This window comes from Elaeis guineensis, chromosome 4 (assembly GCF_000442705.2).
Source record: "Elaeis guineensis isolate ETL-2024a chromosome 4, EG11, whole genome shotgun sequence".
NCBI lineage: Eukaryota > Viridiplantae > Streptophyta > Magnoliopsida > Arecales > Arecaceae > Elaeis > Elaeis guineensis.
In genome coordinates, this window is record NC_025996.2 from 28,942,443 (window position 1) to 28,958,134 (window position 15,692).

The 15,692-nt window shown below is 36.6% G+C and overlaps 1 protein-coding gene across 3 annotated transcripts in view; it reads left to right on the top strand.

Moving 5' to 3' along the window:
- The first annotated feature begins 212 nt into the window (after positions 1 to 212).
- The window catches only part of LOC105043180 (mediator of RNA polymerase II transcription subunit 15a), a 30,040-nt gene continuing 14,560 nt past the window's right edge, over positions 213 to 15,692 (top strand). For all 3 annotated transcript variants that reach the window (XM_019849715.3, XM_029264005.2, XM_029264006.2), the window contains exons 1-3: positions 213 to 470; positions 8,767 to 8,878; positions 14,239 to 14,362. In XM_019849715.3, coding sequence (XP_019705274.2) covers positions 325 to 470; positions 8,767 to 8,878; positions 14,239 to 14,362 — 382 coding nt within the window. In that variant the 5' untranslated portion in view covers positions 213 to 324. The remainder of the gene's footprint in view (positions 471 to 8,766; positions 8,879 to 14,238; positions 14,363 to 15,692) is intronic.

A 15,692-nucleotide genomic window follows, 5' to 3' on the forward strand; every position in this document is an offset into this window, starting at 1 on the left:
AAAAAATGAAAGTATTAGCGAGGGACTTCGTTTGAATTTTGGCTTCAAGCCCTCCATGTCGTGAATTGCGCGGGTGACCCGGATTCCATCACGCGTCGTTCTCGCGGTTCCCACCAACGCATCCCTGGCGCGGTCCCAACACCGGGTGCCCCCACGCCCAACTTTTAAAGGCGCCGCCCTGCCCTCCCCAGGCCCGGCTCGCCACTCTCTCGATTTGAAAAGGATCCGCACTTCGAACTCCTATAAATAGGACGCCCTTCGAACTCGTCTTTCAAACTCGTGAAGGGAGCCCGTCTCTTGCTTCCTCTTCTCTTCTTCCCTCCCATGGAGGGGAGCAGTCGGAATCCGTCGGCGGAGGGCTCCTCCCACGCGGGCGCGCGGACGGAGGGCTCCTCCCGCACCGACGCTCGCCCCACCGACTGGAGGTCCCTGGTCAACACCGAGTCGCGGCAGAGGGTCATCGCCAAGATGTGAGCGAAGCCTCCTGTCTCTATCTTCCATTGATTTCGATTATCATCTCTTGATTTTTTTTGTTTAATGTTAATTTTGAAATCTTTTTTGGCCCTCCTTTTTTTTCTTTTTATATTTGGTCTTTGATTTCTTTTATCTATGGTTTGGCTGTTTATTTCCAAGTGTTTTGCCGATCGATTAAATTGATTTTGTTGTGGTTTTGTCGAGGGTGGTCTTGGATAATATGGTTTCTTATTTGGAGGGGTGGGTAGATAGTGTTGAAGTAGAGAATGCATATACAAAAAAAAAACAAAAAACAAAAAACAAAAAAAAAAAACAAAAAACAAAAAACAAAAAAAAGAAAGCTTGTTTTGGGCAATCTTTGTGTTTGCCCCCCCCCAATATCCTCAGAACCTTGTTAATGGAGGAACTGATTAAGTTTGCAGGCTGTTGGGAAGAATTTTATTCAAGAACTTAATGGCAACGCTCATGGCAAAGTGGATGGTTCTGAGAATCAACCACGAGTTCAATCTGACCTCCCCCTTTTCCCTTTTTCTATGAGATGTTGTTTTGTGCTCTTTACGGTAACAGCTGCAGGTGTAAATAAGGATATATTATTTAAGCTATGTGAAATACCCTATTGTAGAACCCTGTGGACAAGGTTATACTCATGGAAGGCTCCGTGTTAGGATTCTAGAGAAAATTCTGTATTACTGCTCTTGATTTAATAATCCTTTTCAAGAAGCACATAGTCAAACGTTCTTCGAAAACTTGCTTTAGTCAAATGTTCTTCAAAAAACTTACTTCTTCGTATGCAGGGGCAAAGCCTAGATTTTGCCTGGGGGAGGGAGGCAAGGTGATATTGTCAAGTCTGGCCATGTCTACTAATAATGATGCTTTTACACCTCTATTATAATATTTATATAATATGCCAATCATGATGGTATAAGCCTAATTCCATAGTGCAGTATTAAAAAGATCATGGATTTAAGAAAAATAAGTTGGTGTATTGATGCTAGATAAAGAATTGAATTTCGTGATGGTTTGGACTAAAATTTTACCATATCTATACAAATTAATTTTTTGAATTGTGAAATTTTAATAATCATATTATTTATTTTTTAATGTGATAAAGTACAAAAAAGCTTTGTCTATTTGCCAACAGATTACATCATTAATCAATAGCAAAGCAAAATCCAATTAAAACACTCTCTCTAATATTATGATCATAATTGAAGCAAGCATTCTTCACAATCAAACAGTTATTATTAGACAACATTACATGGAAGAAGGGAAGAATTAAGGCCTATTTGGATGTGCGGCCATAGGTTGTTCTAGGTAAGTTCTTCATTTAGCTGAAGATAAGGGAATGGACAGTGACCCGAGAGAAGAAAATCAATCAGGAAGAGCCTTCCCTTGGTCCTCAGTGCATGTAATCCAGAAAATATAGGACATCGGATTCCATTTTAAAGGTGGTTTCCATTCGCAATTTTTCTTGAGTTTTGTAATCTTAACTTTCCATAATAGAAAAGATTCTTCTCTCCCACAAATTAATTAATAGTTAATGGTAGCCATGTAGAGGAAAAGTCCATGGATTATTTATCGCAGCATCCAAGCAACCCTTAAACAAATAATCATAAAAGAACAACACATTCAATTGAAATAAATAACTAAACAAAAAAAACACAATCATTGGTTGTAACCAAATAAGTTTAAGGAATAAAAGAAATATTATACTTCTTGCGAGGAGATAATCTTGGCCACTGAATAGGCATGAAGAGAAAGTTTTAAACAGATTTTTTTAAAATTAGTTGAGATAGAGGTAGCCATATATATAGAGAGAAGAGTTAAAAGAGGGGACAAGGTTCGGAGGGAGTTGTGGAGATGTGAGATTCTTGTTAAAGGTCTTCTTTTTCCTTCTTTATTTAATTACAGAGAAGAGAGAGTGTGTAAGTTAATATATTATAGACTACAAGAGAGTTTTTAGGAGGTTGGATGGACAGTTATTGGATGGTGTTTTTTTAAATCAAAATTAATTATCACATGAGGATGAAAGAGGATAGAGTAGCTAGGGGAGGCCAATTTTCTCATGGTAGTGGGATAACAAATTTTCACTAGGATTTTAGGAGTGGAGTGGGGCCAACACCAGTATTTGCAGTTGTATTTACCATAAGAGAATCAAAAGGAACCCCGAAATTTGGGGGTGCCATGTCCCTCATGATTCCTGGCTCTACTCCTGTTTGTGGGTTGGACATTTGGAGACCAGAGGCTGCTAAGGTTAAACTTCCTATCTATACTGTACTTTCTTCTTGAAAGGTACTATATTATTTATGTTGTTACATGTTGATGTGTACACTTAAATACATGTTTATACCACCCAATTCGTAAGTCAACCATCTTGTGGAGTCATTATTATAGATGGTCATTTTATCTTATAGAGGATATAGACTTTTGATTTACAAACTGCATATGATAATGACAAATAAACATCATTCTGTATTAGACAAGATTTAAAAGTCTAGATAAGTGGTAGCCAATGACCATCCTACAATATATCTATTATAAGAGCTTTCTGAAATACCATTATTATGCATACAACTATTAAAATATGAAAATTAATGTGAAAATGGTTGTCTTTCCCGTAATTTTTATCACACATGTTGTGATTGTGATTGTTTGCATTTTAATGTTTAAAAATAGTAGATGAAATGGGCACTGTATCAACATCATAGACTAATGGAATGGAGAATTCATCATATGCTAACGACTCTTGTCCACAAGTCTATTGTGTTTATCTAAACATGCCAGCTGGGATGGATACCCTCTCGTTGATTTTTCTTACTCACAGTATCAATGGTTATATTTTTTGGCTTGTTAATTAAATCAAGTCTTTAAGACATTGCTTCATGATGAGCTCATGAGTATGATGTTCTTGTTATGACCTGTCAGATGTCTCATGTGCCCCTATATATCGGAAGTGTTAAATGCTTAGGTTCTTTGATGTTGCTAAGATATTATTGAGCCATCTTAAATACAGCTTGGACAAAATTTTTGATGCGGTTTCAAGCTGGAGAAACATGACTTATTAATGGCTTGTTGACTAGTGCCTACCTAGAGGGTGGGCATTGTTGCAATGGCAAGGTTGCTGTACTATGATTTGGGTGTTATGGGTTGAAAACATGGAAATAGCTTCTCAGCATGTGGGGGTAAGGCTGTGTACATCTGAACCTCCCCAAATTCCAATGTGGCAGGTGCCTTGTGGTTCAGGACAACCTTTTATTTTTTGACCGATAACCACCTATTAAGCTTTTCCATTATCTGTAAAGCAACCTAGTGAGTCTTATTGCATGATCTTTTTGCAAGAGTGATCATGACATCCTAGATTGTATGCCTAAAACTTGCTTGATATCTGATATCATCATGTCATCCATGATTTAGATTCCAGTCTGGTAGTTACATGAAGTACTTCTTAGTTATGCCGTGCAATTTTACTTGGACCTTTGTGGTTGCCATGGATATATATGTAAGGATATGTCATATGTCTGCAAGCTGAAAATTCTTAATGGATACATACGTGTAAGTTATGATGAGAAAAGAAAAGATAAAGTAGATGTCCTTTTATGAGAAGGTCTCATGCATTTACTTTAAGATACTTTAATGAAGTTAATTTATTATTTACAGTTAAATTGAATTAGGATGCTTCTTATGCATAATTGAGTTTTTGTAATTGCCTCTTATTGTTTACTGTAGTATTTGCACAGGATATCAGGCATGCCATGCTGCATTTATAATGTGTTAGTATGGTATGGGGTTCAATACAGCAATTTGCTAAAATACAGTGCAGCTGCTATCTCACTCTCACCTCTGGCAGTCTACAATGTGTTAGTATTTAAAATCTTGTTATAAATCCCATATAAAATCCAGTTACAAAACTTTCTTCAAAATATAAACAAAATTACAAGCTATGAAGCTGCTGATTGCTTCAATATTCACTAGATCTGAAAGCATCCCTTAAACATTGAGTTTTCTTTATTTGAAATAGATCCACTGTATCTCTTACCATGAAAAGATTGTATAATAAGTGTTGCGAGATAATAGCTTAGTAAGATGCTTTACATTATTCAAAAGAATTTAAGTGTCCCCTCAAATCAACTTGTTAACATAAAATACATATGAGATTATCACTGAAGAATTCAAGTGTAGGTTCAGCAAAACCATTTTTCAGAGACATATTCAAAAAGAATGTGATACATTGAAATGATAAATTAATGCAAACCAATCATGTCAGCTCAAACACTTTTTTTTCAAAGATTCACATATACCTTGCAGGCCACTTAAATCAGATGAGGCCACTTGTACCATCACTAGTAATTTGGATAAGGATTTTTACATCCTTTTTGTTAAAACAGATAAGGCCACTCATATCCTTGAGGTTTGCTAATACCAGGTGGCGAAAGTTCCATTATATCCTCATTGATAATATAGATGAGGCTACATATACCACGTAGCCATCCTTGTTGATAATTAAATGATGCTACTTATGAATATTATTTATCAATTTGAAAACAATTTTAAGGTTGAAGTCAATTATACAGTTGAGATTTCAGAAAACATAAACTCCAGAAATGACAAAATTCTAAACTTCAAAAATGACGCATAAGCTTAACGTTCACTGCAAGTTTTGGAAATACAAACAAAACGTAGTTTTGAGGCACATGGAAGAATTGCTTTTAAGGAAACTGTAGGTTTTTGAATGTATTGTGGCATTTGAATTTTAAACAACTGTAGGTTCTTGAAGAATATTTCTCCACCTAGCTGAAAATAACTGCATCTCCTATTGCGTTACTTACAATAGAAGATAGGATGATCGTGCACTAGTGTGCTAGTTTAGACTCTGCTCAAAATAATCTCATACCCACTTGTGTGCTAGTTTAGAACTCATGGTGTGCAGAAAGATATTCTATTATGACATTCTGAAAAGTGTTGAGAGGCTGTTCTTAATCTGTGCTACAGCAAGGCAGGGTTTATGTGCGATAGAGAATCCTTACAACTAAGACTCTTACTTAGGAGAATGGGTGAGATTTTAGTTGGAATCCAGGGTGTGCCCTTGTAGAACGATGGATTGGTATCTTGTGGAATGCAACACTGTAAAGACAGAAATAAGGTTCACTGTCTTATTACCGGATCCCATACTAGTACCATCCTAGTATAGTGTCAGTACATCCGATATGGGGGTTGGTTTGCCATGCCATGTATCTTGTAGGATGCAGCACTTTAAAAATGGAAGCAAGGTTGGTTTACTAGTACCATTCTGGTACAATGTTGGTATGTCGGTTATGGCGGTTCGTTCGGCATATTGAAACTTGGTACACTCCCCATACCATATATTGGTTTGGTACCGTTATGATATGGTATAGTGGGTATGTATCAATATTGACTGATGTGGCATACCATGCATAGAAGTATTAGACAAAAGTTGTATGGTGCGATTGTCTCACGAAAGAGAATTTAAGGAACAAGCGAGTAAAAAGTACTCTATGGTTATAAATACTTATCATTTATATCTTTTGATGTGCTAACAATTAGGATTATATCTGTATTGGTGTTAAGGTGTCACGTGTTCCTCGATGCTTATACTTGGAGCCAATTGATCTATCCATATAGGAAGAGTATCTTGGATAGACTCCCCCCTCTTCCCTTTCTTTTGTTAAGATTTACAAATACAGGATCATTATGTTTACAATTGTACAGAGATAAAGGAGGCTTCGATATATCATGATCCATACCCTAATTAGGAAAGGTCATGGATCTCACATTGAATATTCATGATGAATGCTGCTATAGTGTTGTAGTTTTTTGAAGATGAGAAAACGAATTTGCCTTCTCTCTCTCTCTCTCTATTCTTCTATATTAAAATGGATCTTCACATTATCTGTGATTTGGTCATTGAGCTAGAGAAGCTGCTTTTACCTTCATCTTTGAAATTGATCAGAATCTCCTTCAGGTTTAACCCTATTTTAATTCCCATCAAAGATGATATAAATATAATGAAGATGCCGATTATGTTGTATTTTTTAGATTGATGGGCATCAAATAAGGTCTAGGCATATGAAAAAGCATTAGAGATTAGGATGTTATGGTGAATTTTGGTGAATCTAGGACCAGCTCAGGACGAAGCATGTCACTGTTTATAAGCTAGTGTTAGAGAATGAGGTCTATCACTTACTAAGATGATACAGAATGACTGGAATTCCTTTTCAAATCTCCAAAACTGTTCTGAAATTGAGGCCAGTTTTGCAGTTTCGGCAGAAAATTATTGGGCCAAATCAAAGTTTGCCATACCGTGCCGAACCGATCGGTACACCCCATCTCGTACCGGACCGGTGGGGAACCGGCACGATTCGGCCGGTAAAATCGGTACACCGGCGGTACCGAAGAAAAAAGAACGGAAAGTGAGAAAGGGAGAGAGAGGGGAGGGAAGGGAGAGAGGTAGGAGCCGTCGGTGGCCGGCTGCGGCCGTCGGAGGGCTTTCGAGCGCTGTATCGTCCGATAAGGCTTTCAAGAGAGCAAGAAAGAGAGAGAGAGAGCGCTCGGAGGGGGGGCGGAGAATCTACTGGGCGGACGGTGCCTCCGTTGCGAGGCTCTCGGTGGCCGGCGAGCCGACGCCAACGGTCTAAGGGCTGTCGAGCGGGCGGAGCCCCTCCGCGGCTCCACCCCCTTCTTCTTTTTCGAAACAGACGACGTCTGTTTCGATTTTTTCTTTTTTTTTTGTTTTAAACTTATGAAGTCGGCAACTGGGTTGCCAACTTAAATTTTTTTTTTAAAAAAAAATAAAAATCGTGAAGCGGCAAATCGTTTGCCGACTTCACTTAAAACCATGTTTTTTAAAAAAATTTGCGAAATAGGGGGATGCCCCTGTTTCATTCCGACGGCCACGGCGGTCAGTCGGAGGCCGTCCGACGGCCCCGTCGGCTCCTTCCCCTCCCTCTTTTTTTTTTCTTCCTCTTTCTCTCTCTCTATTTCTCTCTATTTCTCTCTTTTTTTCTTTCGGTTCGGGTCGTCGGTTCGGTACGGTATGAAACCATACCGATCCATACCGCCGGCCGGCCGAAACGGGCGGTGGTACCGGTTCAGCATATCTTGGGCCAAATCCATAGAGTATGCTGTCTATGAAGCATGTATGCCAATTTTTGTTTTTATCTTTTCAATATTCAGAAGCAGTTTATCTAGATCAAACTGAGACGTTATGAGTTTTCAGAAGACATGGGAGCATTGCAACATTAAATTCCAAGGAGATACAGATCTACGTAAACTTTTTGACATAAGCTCGCTTATGTAAACTTAGGCATTTTATTGTGGACAAGTCAATATGTGATCAAATAGTAGACTTACACTTTAAGTATGAATCTTTTATTTAGCATCATATATGTGTTTGTGCTTGAAGCTGCTGAAAAAATACACCCAAAGTTCCTGATAAATACAATATGCATTAAAATGATATCTAGCGTACTTATTTTATTATTTGTCCGTCTGACATCTTTTCTTGTTCTAATTGAACTTTCTATGTTTCAGCAATTTTCAATTGAAAACTGTTGAAGCTGGAACTCATTTGGTCTAGTTGAAACCACAACCAAGAACTTGAGCTCTATGTTGTAGTTATATGCAATTAAAATTTATGGAATCACTATGATGATAAGGCTTCTGGTTGTTTGTTTGGCAATGTGATGCCCGAGAAAACTGGAAGGAAGATTATACATTATTTTTTCTCTCTATGGGTTTTCATTGTAACATTTGAAGGGTGAAGAATGCTTACATATGTGGTTAGGCTTTTTGGTTATTGCATATATAACGTATTGGAAATCTCACTAGTATAGGCAGTTGCTTGAATGCATGTTGCTTATGGTTTAATGATGATACTTCTTTGATTTATGAGATCACTAAAAGAGTGGCACAGTTTGTTTTATTCTTTTTCCTTTATCAGTAAGTTTCGATATTGAATGCATTTTACACATTGGTCCAGATTCCAGTGTAGCTGCAAGCAACTAGCGGAAAAATGTTGATCTTGTGATTTAGGTCAATATGCTTTTCCACACCAATGTACTAGGAATGCCATACTCTTTAGAAGATATGATGTTACTTTTCCTGACTGTTAGATCAGTATAAAATCAATTTTCTTCAATTTTTTCTTATGTTATCATGTCTTGTTTACAGATTAAAATTTTCTTCATCAGATTTTTGTTGATAATTTTTACAGCCACCTGTAGCTTCTGCATGATATTGTGACCAATTAATTCTATTTTTTTCTTAAATGTGCAGAATGAACTCTTTAAAGAAGCATTTACCACCAGGTGCTTCTGAGGGTCTAAATGATCTTCAGAGAATTGCTGTTCGATTTGAGGAAAAGGTTTATGCTGCAGCTACAAGCCAGGTTTGTTCATTTGCTTTTCTTCAATCTTCCTTTGCTTTTTGTTGCAAGATAAAATGACCAGGTAAAGACATATCCAAAACCATTACCTGAATTACTGTTCCTGCTTGCTATGAAGTTCTTATTGGAAAATTAGTTTCCATACACAAAAACTGGCAGGGTTTGCTGACAATTTTCTACATGCAATATGCATGACAAATGCTCATGTTAAGGTGACTGATTAACTAAGCAAGTTTAGACAGCTGTTGAAATGATATATGATCTTTGTCAAGATAGTTGGATGAATCAGGCAATATCTATTAGGATAACCTGTAAGGCATTGGAGTCATGTTTGAAATCCCTTCAGGGTCACTATTTTCCATTCTTTGATCGCTAAGAAGTAAGAACTAAGAACTTTGTTTGAGTTGAATGCATCAGTGATTAGTCCTGCTGTGGAAAACATTGTGGTTTTAGGGGTACGTATGATGTTATTGCAGCAAAATAGCAAGCAGGGAGGCTAGTCATATTTTTTTTATGTGCATATCCCATGAGAAAACCCCTTTCTGGAGCATTGAAATGTAATTTTCATTGAATACTCTCTCCTTACATCAATTTCAAATTTGAAATCCAGAAAAAGAGAATTTGGTACCCAGGTTTCTGCTTTCTCCCTCAATTGAAGATGGTAGTAATTGGACTTCAAATTTCAGCATACATGAAAATATTAGAGGATCTTGTATGCAAACCCTCTATTCTAATTGAGTCCTCACTTCCAAGGGATTTTGTGATTGCAAAAAAGAAAGCTTAATTGTTGCTGCTCTTGATGGTGTTCTTTTCTGAATTAAAACTTTCAACTAGGGATTCAGGTCCTAGCGGGACGTCCCGTGGGACACCGAGATAGGGTACCATCCCATGTATTGGGACAGGCCGTCCCGCTAGCATCCCAGTGTCTCGATTAGGACACTTTGACATCCTCTATCCCAAATGTCGGGATAGGGCGGGATGGCATTGCGTTCTGTTCCATGGAAAAATCGGGACAGCTCCATCCCATGGGATTTAAAACCTTGTTTTCAACTTTGAAAGATCAAATAAATAGTTAGTGGAGCTCTTTTCTGAAAGCATAAAACTACAATTGATTGACTCCAACAGTGAAGGTTTGGTGACTTTGTTCTCACTGATATATGTGTTTTTAACAACGATTGAAAGCAAGGAGAAACTAAAACTTTGTTCTCTCCTATCTAGATCTAGAAGGTCTCCATGAGGTAATGCGTAGACATCATCAGCTGAAAAAGCATGATCTTTTTCAAGGAGGTCTCAATGAGGGGAGCTCTTTTCCCTCTCTCTCTCTCTCTCTCTCTCTCTATATATATATATATATATATATATATATATATATATATATATATGATGACAAGAAGAACAATGACTTTTTACAACCCACCTTCTTCCTATATATATATATATATATATATATATATGATGACAGGAAGAACAATGACTTTTTACAACCCACCTTCTTCCTACTTTAAGCTTCATTATAACTTTCAGAATGTTTGAACTTTCCAAAACAAGCCAGTTTGTATCTTTTCTTGAAAACTTACAGCAGAAACAAAAGAAAATGCAGAAGAATTAAGGAAAAGACCCTAGGGGGACCTCACATCTCTAGGTGATCTGTGGGATGTTTCATTTGGCCAGCTGCTATGTGGGCATCAATATGATATTAATCATGATTTGAATCCTTGGTTAAACCTGTGAAAAGTATCCTACAACATGACCAGATCCCTTTTTCTTCTCTTCATTCAGCAGAATACATGGACTATGATTTATTCAATATCTTTCATATGTTGTAGCTCTTAGATTAGATGACTTCTCTTTGAACAATTCTCTCTGGTTGTAAATGTGAAAGCAACCCCTAGGTTGCTTGTTGTAGGTTTGATGTATTAAAGTCGCTGGTCACAAAGCATTGTGTTCCTTTCTTATTCAATCTTTGTGTTCTTCTTATTCAATCTTTGCAAAGAAGATTTTGAGAAGAATTATTCAGCAGTAAGATATTGTAGACAAGAAATTCAACTAATGGAGACACTTCCAAGCTTTTGGAAACAATCTTGGCTGTCTATCAGGTGATTCTGTGGCAAGAGCGGAGCCAGGATTTTGATGTATCGGGTGCAAGTCTTATGACTTTAGTATATTCACTAAATCTTTTGAGTTACTTAATAATATTAATTGATTAGTAAAAACACCAATCTATCAATTTTTGTTTAAAAAATCATTCATATTTAATCTTAAACTGAAAAAGGGATTCTTTACCTTGCTGCTATCAAAACATCAAAAACCAATTACGATGGAAGCCGCACAATATCAATACTCAATAGTAATGAAAAAAATGATTATTCATCTCTATAGTATTGAATTTAGAATTGCCGATCATAGAAAACAAATAGCGCGATTCCTTTTTCTGAAGAAAATGTAAAATATTCTTAATATTGTTAGTATTGGTTGCATAAGTGATTCAGAAGTTAGATAGAATTGATATCATAATGAAAACTTGGGGACAATAAGATTTAGAAAAGGCATAAAAACCCAATAGAGATAATTTGGAAACAAAACACACTTAAAATAATATTTAATTGAGGCACATTTGTGTGCAGAAACAGAATCACCGGATATATGGACTCATGGTTGCTTTTTTCTCTCTTGCTTCAAAACAATGTCATGTGTTCCCTTGAACTCTTACTGATGCAACGACGTCATGGATGCCAAGTTTATCTAAAGTCACATCTTGTCTCCAAGAGAGAACCTCTGTGTGTGTGAGAGAGAGAGAAAGAGAGAGAGAGAGGGGGGGAGAGAGAGACTGTGTGTGTGTGTGAGAGAGAGCTGCTTACCATCTTTGGGTAGTGTGTGTAAACAGAGAGAAGAGAGAGAGAGGCATGCGATCCTAGATAGTAGGCATATATAAATGGTATCTGAAAATCCAATAATTGGATCTAAATATTTTATAATAAGTGGGTATGGATCCGATTTAAGTTTTATATAATGCTATTGGATTGAGTCGATTTCCATGTGTAGGATCCAATTTCTTATTGGATGAAACTTGGATGCAACTATTTAGCTATGTTTAAGTCCAAAGATCCAAATAATCCAATAAGCCATGTGTATGTATATATGGTTGCATTAATTCCTTTTCTCCATGTTAGGATTTGCACTTTTCTCAAACAAGCTCTCTTTAACTTCCCAACACCATCATTTCAGTTCCCAATACCTAGGTGGCACTTATATTCTGGTTCTGTTTCAGTCAAATCTATCTTAAATGGGAACTCAGAAAATGTTCTTAAAGTAATTGATTTTTTTTTGAAAACCAATGATTTCCCATGTCGTACTCCTTTCCTACTGCAGTCTGCCACAGATTCACTATATAGGGAGGTCTATTGTGATAAGAGTCCTTGTGATTTTGAGAATTGGTGACCCTTGCTGTCTGGTGATTAAAATCATGTGCTCCACTAGTAAATCAAATCCAATTGTTGATTGGGCTTGATGTAAATTTTGAGCTTTCTAAATTGATGGGTCAAACATGAAGTCAAACTTGATTTTTCTTTATCAGGTTTGGATGTGGATACAGCATGGATGCAACCAGTGTTTGACCTGATTACAACCCAACTAGAGAGAGAAATGGAAGAGAAAGAGGGTCATGTAGTTTGGTAGTTTCACCTGTAAATTTTTGTCAACACCCAGACCAAAATATAGAAAGATTTTTACTTTTTTAAAATATAAGAAATTTTTTAAAATATAACCTTTTCAAAATAATGTGATAGAGAGAGGAAATTGGAACAGTCTAAAACTACAGCAAGATATTAAAGGTGATGCGGGTGGTTGGCAGACCTTGTGTATGCAATACATGTACTGGGATTACTTGAAAGCAGGTTTTCATTTTTTTGTGGGTGGGGAGGTTGCATGGACCCCCTCAGGTTGGCTCTCCCCATGTTTTGTGATTATGGGGCTTCTGATATTGAGGATCACCGACGAACAGGCAATGCAGTACTTCTCTGACTGCAGATCTCCAATTGGTTTTCCTTTTTGATTGATTTATCAGTGGTGGTGAGTTGCCTATTGGAAGCATGACCTATGATCTGATATTGGGTATTTATTATTTAATTTTTGTTTAGCCTTACAGTTGTCCTGCTGATCTTTCATGTTTCATTTATGCTTTTATCTACACTGAATGTTAAGTAATGCTTTACATGTTACTAATCATTCATGGCCATACCATTATTCAAATTTTGAGTGTTAAATGATCTGTTATGGTTCATATGGTTGGTTTTAGAACTTATATTTAGTTAAGTTGACTCGAAATCTTCTCCTTAATTTAGTGTTTGTGGGCTGATCATTGAATCCAGTCCTTCAACCATTAATGAAATGTATTATTTTTCATCAACAAGTTGTGCATATAAGTACCACCTATTTACCTTTCCAAATGAATTTGTTGGCACGATTCTTTTGAATGTGAGTTTATCAACTGAGGTTGAGTAATCAATTTGATAAAATACTTGGTAAAAAAAATCAAGTCCTCCATATTTTATGCTATCTACCCCTCAAAAACTAAACCATTTGGTTATTAAATTTTACCAATCTAGTCATAGCTTTTCATCTATTAATAGAAGCATAAAAGAACTTGGAATTAAGATCATCAACCTGAAGCCATTTGCATTGCCTTTTTACCCTTTAGCAAGCTCTTCCACTCAAGAATAGGGTCCAGTTTCTCTGGAAGTTGTGCCTGAATACCTACAACTGAAATCTTGGTGTGATCATTATAAGAGGCAGGAAAATCAGATTTCTTTTTCTTGTCCAGATTTTATGAGATCTCTTAGTAGCCTTCTGCTCCCTTGCAACACCAAACATGGGTTTGCCTTTGGGACAAGAGTTGAAGAAGGGCAACATGGTCAATGGTATTAGGCTGTGAAAGATATCTACCATGGAATTTGGGAATAGATGCAAAAGGGCCTAATATCACACACTGCCATCCAAGGTTCACCATCTTGGTACGAGACCCTGTACCAGTAATATATTGGTACAGTTTCAATATGTCCTAATAAGGGAGTCAGTTCAGTAAATCGGCATTTGGTACGCTTCCCATACAATGTAACAGTGCAATACCGATACGGTACGGTATGCACCAGAATGGGTACCATGCTGCTGTCAAGTCTACAACAAAATTCTGCTATAGGCGTGAGCACTGTGACTCGAAGTCCATTTATTGCCGATTTACATTCTAGTGTCTTCATTCATGCCCAACACATACTTATTCCTGCTTTTCTTTTTCCTTTTTCCTGTTAATTTGAACTAAAAACTTCCATGATAAGTAACTTTTCCTAATTTTTTTTTTAATATTTCAGTATGACTATCTGAGGAGAATTTCTTCAAAATTGCTTTCAATGGAAATGAGAGCTCAAAATGGTGTTGGAATTAATTTTTCACCATCAGTCCTTGCTACTGGGAACCAAAATTTGGCTCATCCAGGTATTGGTAAAAGGTCTCAGTTTTTCTAACATGAAGGATAATAAATCGTTTGGTTGTTTGATTTATATTTTTTGACCAAGGAGAATAACTTATTCTAGTTCAAAGATTAAGGAAAAAGCTTGTTTTGCCTTTTCATATATTTAGTCTTCTTATTTTGATTAGTATAATCTTGAAGTCGGTAAGGCCCATTAAAGTCTCTATTAGTGAATTTTTATTCCATGTTGCACATTTGCCATATCTTTTATGCATTTTTATTTGCTTGTCTGGATATGCTGCCTGGGGTATTTGGGTTAACCTGAGATAATATGTTTTCATGTTTTTCTCCAAACTATTAACACATAGGCATGTTTTGGTTTCCATGTCTTTTTTTCTCTTTAAGCTTTCTTTTCTTTGTATCATTCTTTCTACCATTGTATTAACAAGGAGTGAAAAGCTGACTGTTTGGTCTTGGATTGGCTAGTATGTACCGTATTTGGCTGGCCAATATGCCCCTGAATGTGGTGAACTGGGCTTGTGCCATGCCTTTGGGTCCATATCGGGGTGTGTTGGTTCTGAACTGGCCTGAACCTTGCCAAACCAAGCGGTAAGATACTGCTTAGGATGAACTTTTAAAGGTTCTTCGCTTGAAAATATTCAAAAAATTGTACAATCTGCTATAATGATTATATGGCTATTTAATTTTTCATTAAATAGGCATATATTAATATACTGTAAGCTTAATTCTCAAAGTTAACATAAAAATCTTTTTTGAGGGTAGAGTTAACATAAAAATCATTTTCTTAATTAAACCTATTTGATCATCTGAAAAGGAGCTGCAAAAATATTAAAAAATTTATTTAAGGAAAAATTAGATTTGGGACAGGATAATGTAGCAGTTATGAAGAAACTATATTGAATGATTTTTTAGTGACCAGCATAGATGCAGGACAACCCTGGGGAACCCAAATATGCAATACCAACATAAACAATGGTATAATGATGCAAGCCTATACCAAATAGAACATGATGACAAGTTAATGAATCGAAAAATTAAAATATGAAACAGATGGATTCGGAAAATTAATTCAAAACATAACATATATGCAAGATGAAACATATAAGTGCTGTCATGCATGCAAGATGCTAAAAGCCAAAGGACGACACAGACAGAGAATTTGACAATAGATGCAAGTTTTGATCCTGTAGTGCCACCCCTTCAATGTTAGAGACACATGGAATCAAATGGTCTTGATAAAATCATTCCATGCAATCTAAGCTATTGACTTAACTTTGGAACTATCTTCCGTCTCCAATGATCTTTGTATATTAGTTATTTAAAATATAGTTCCCC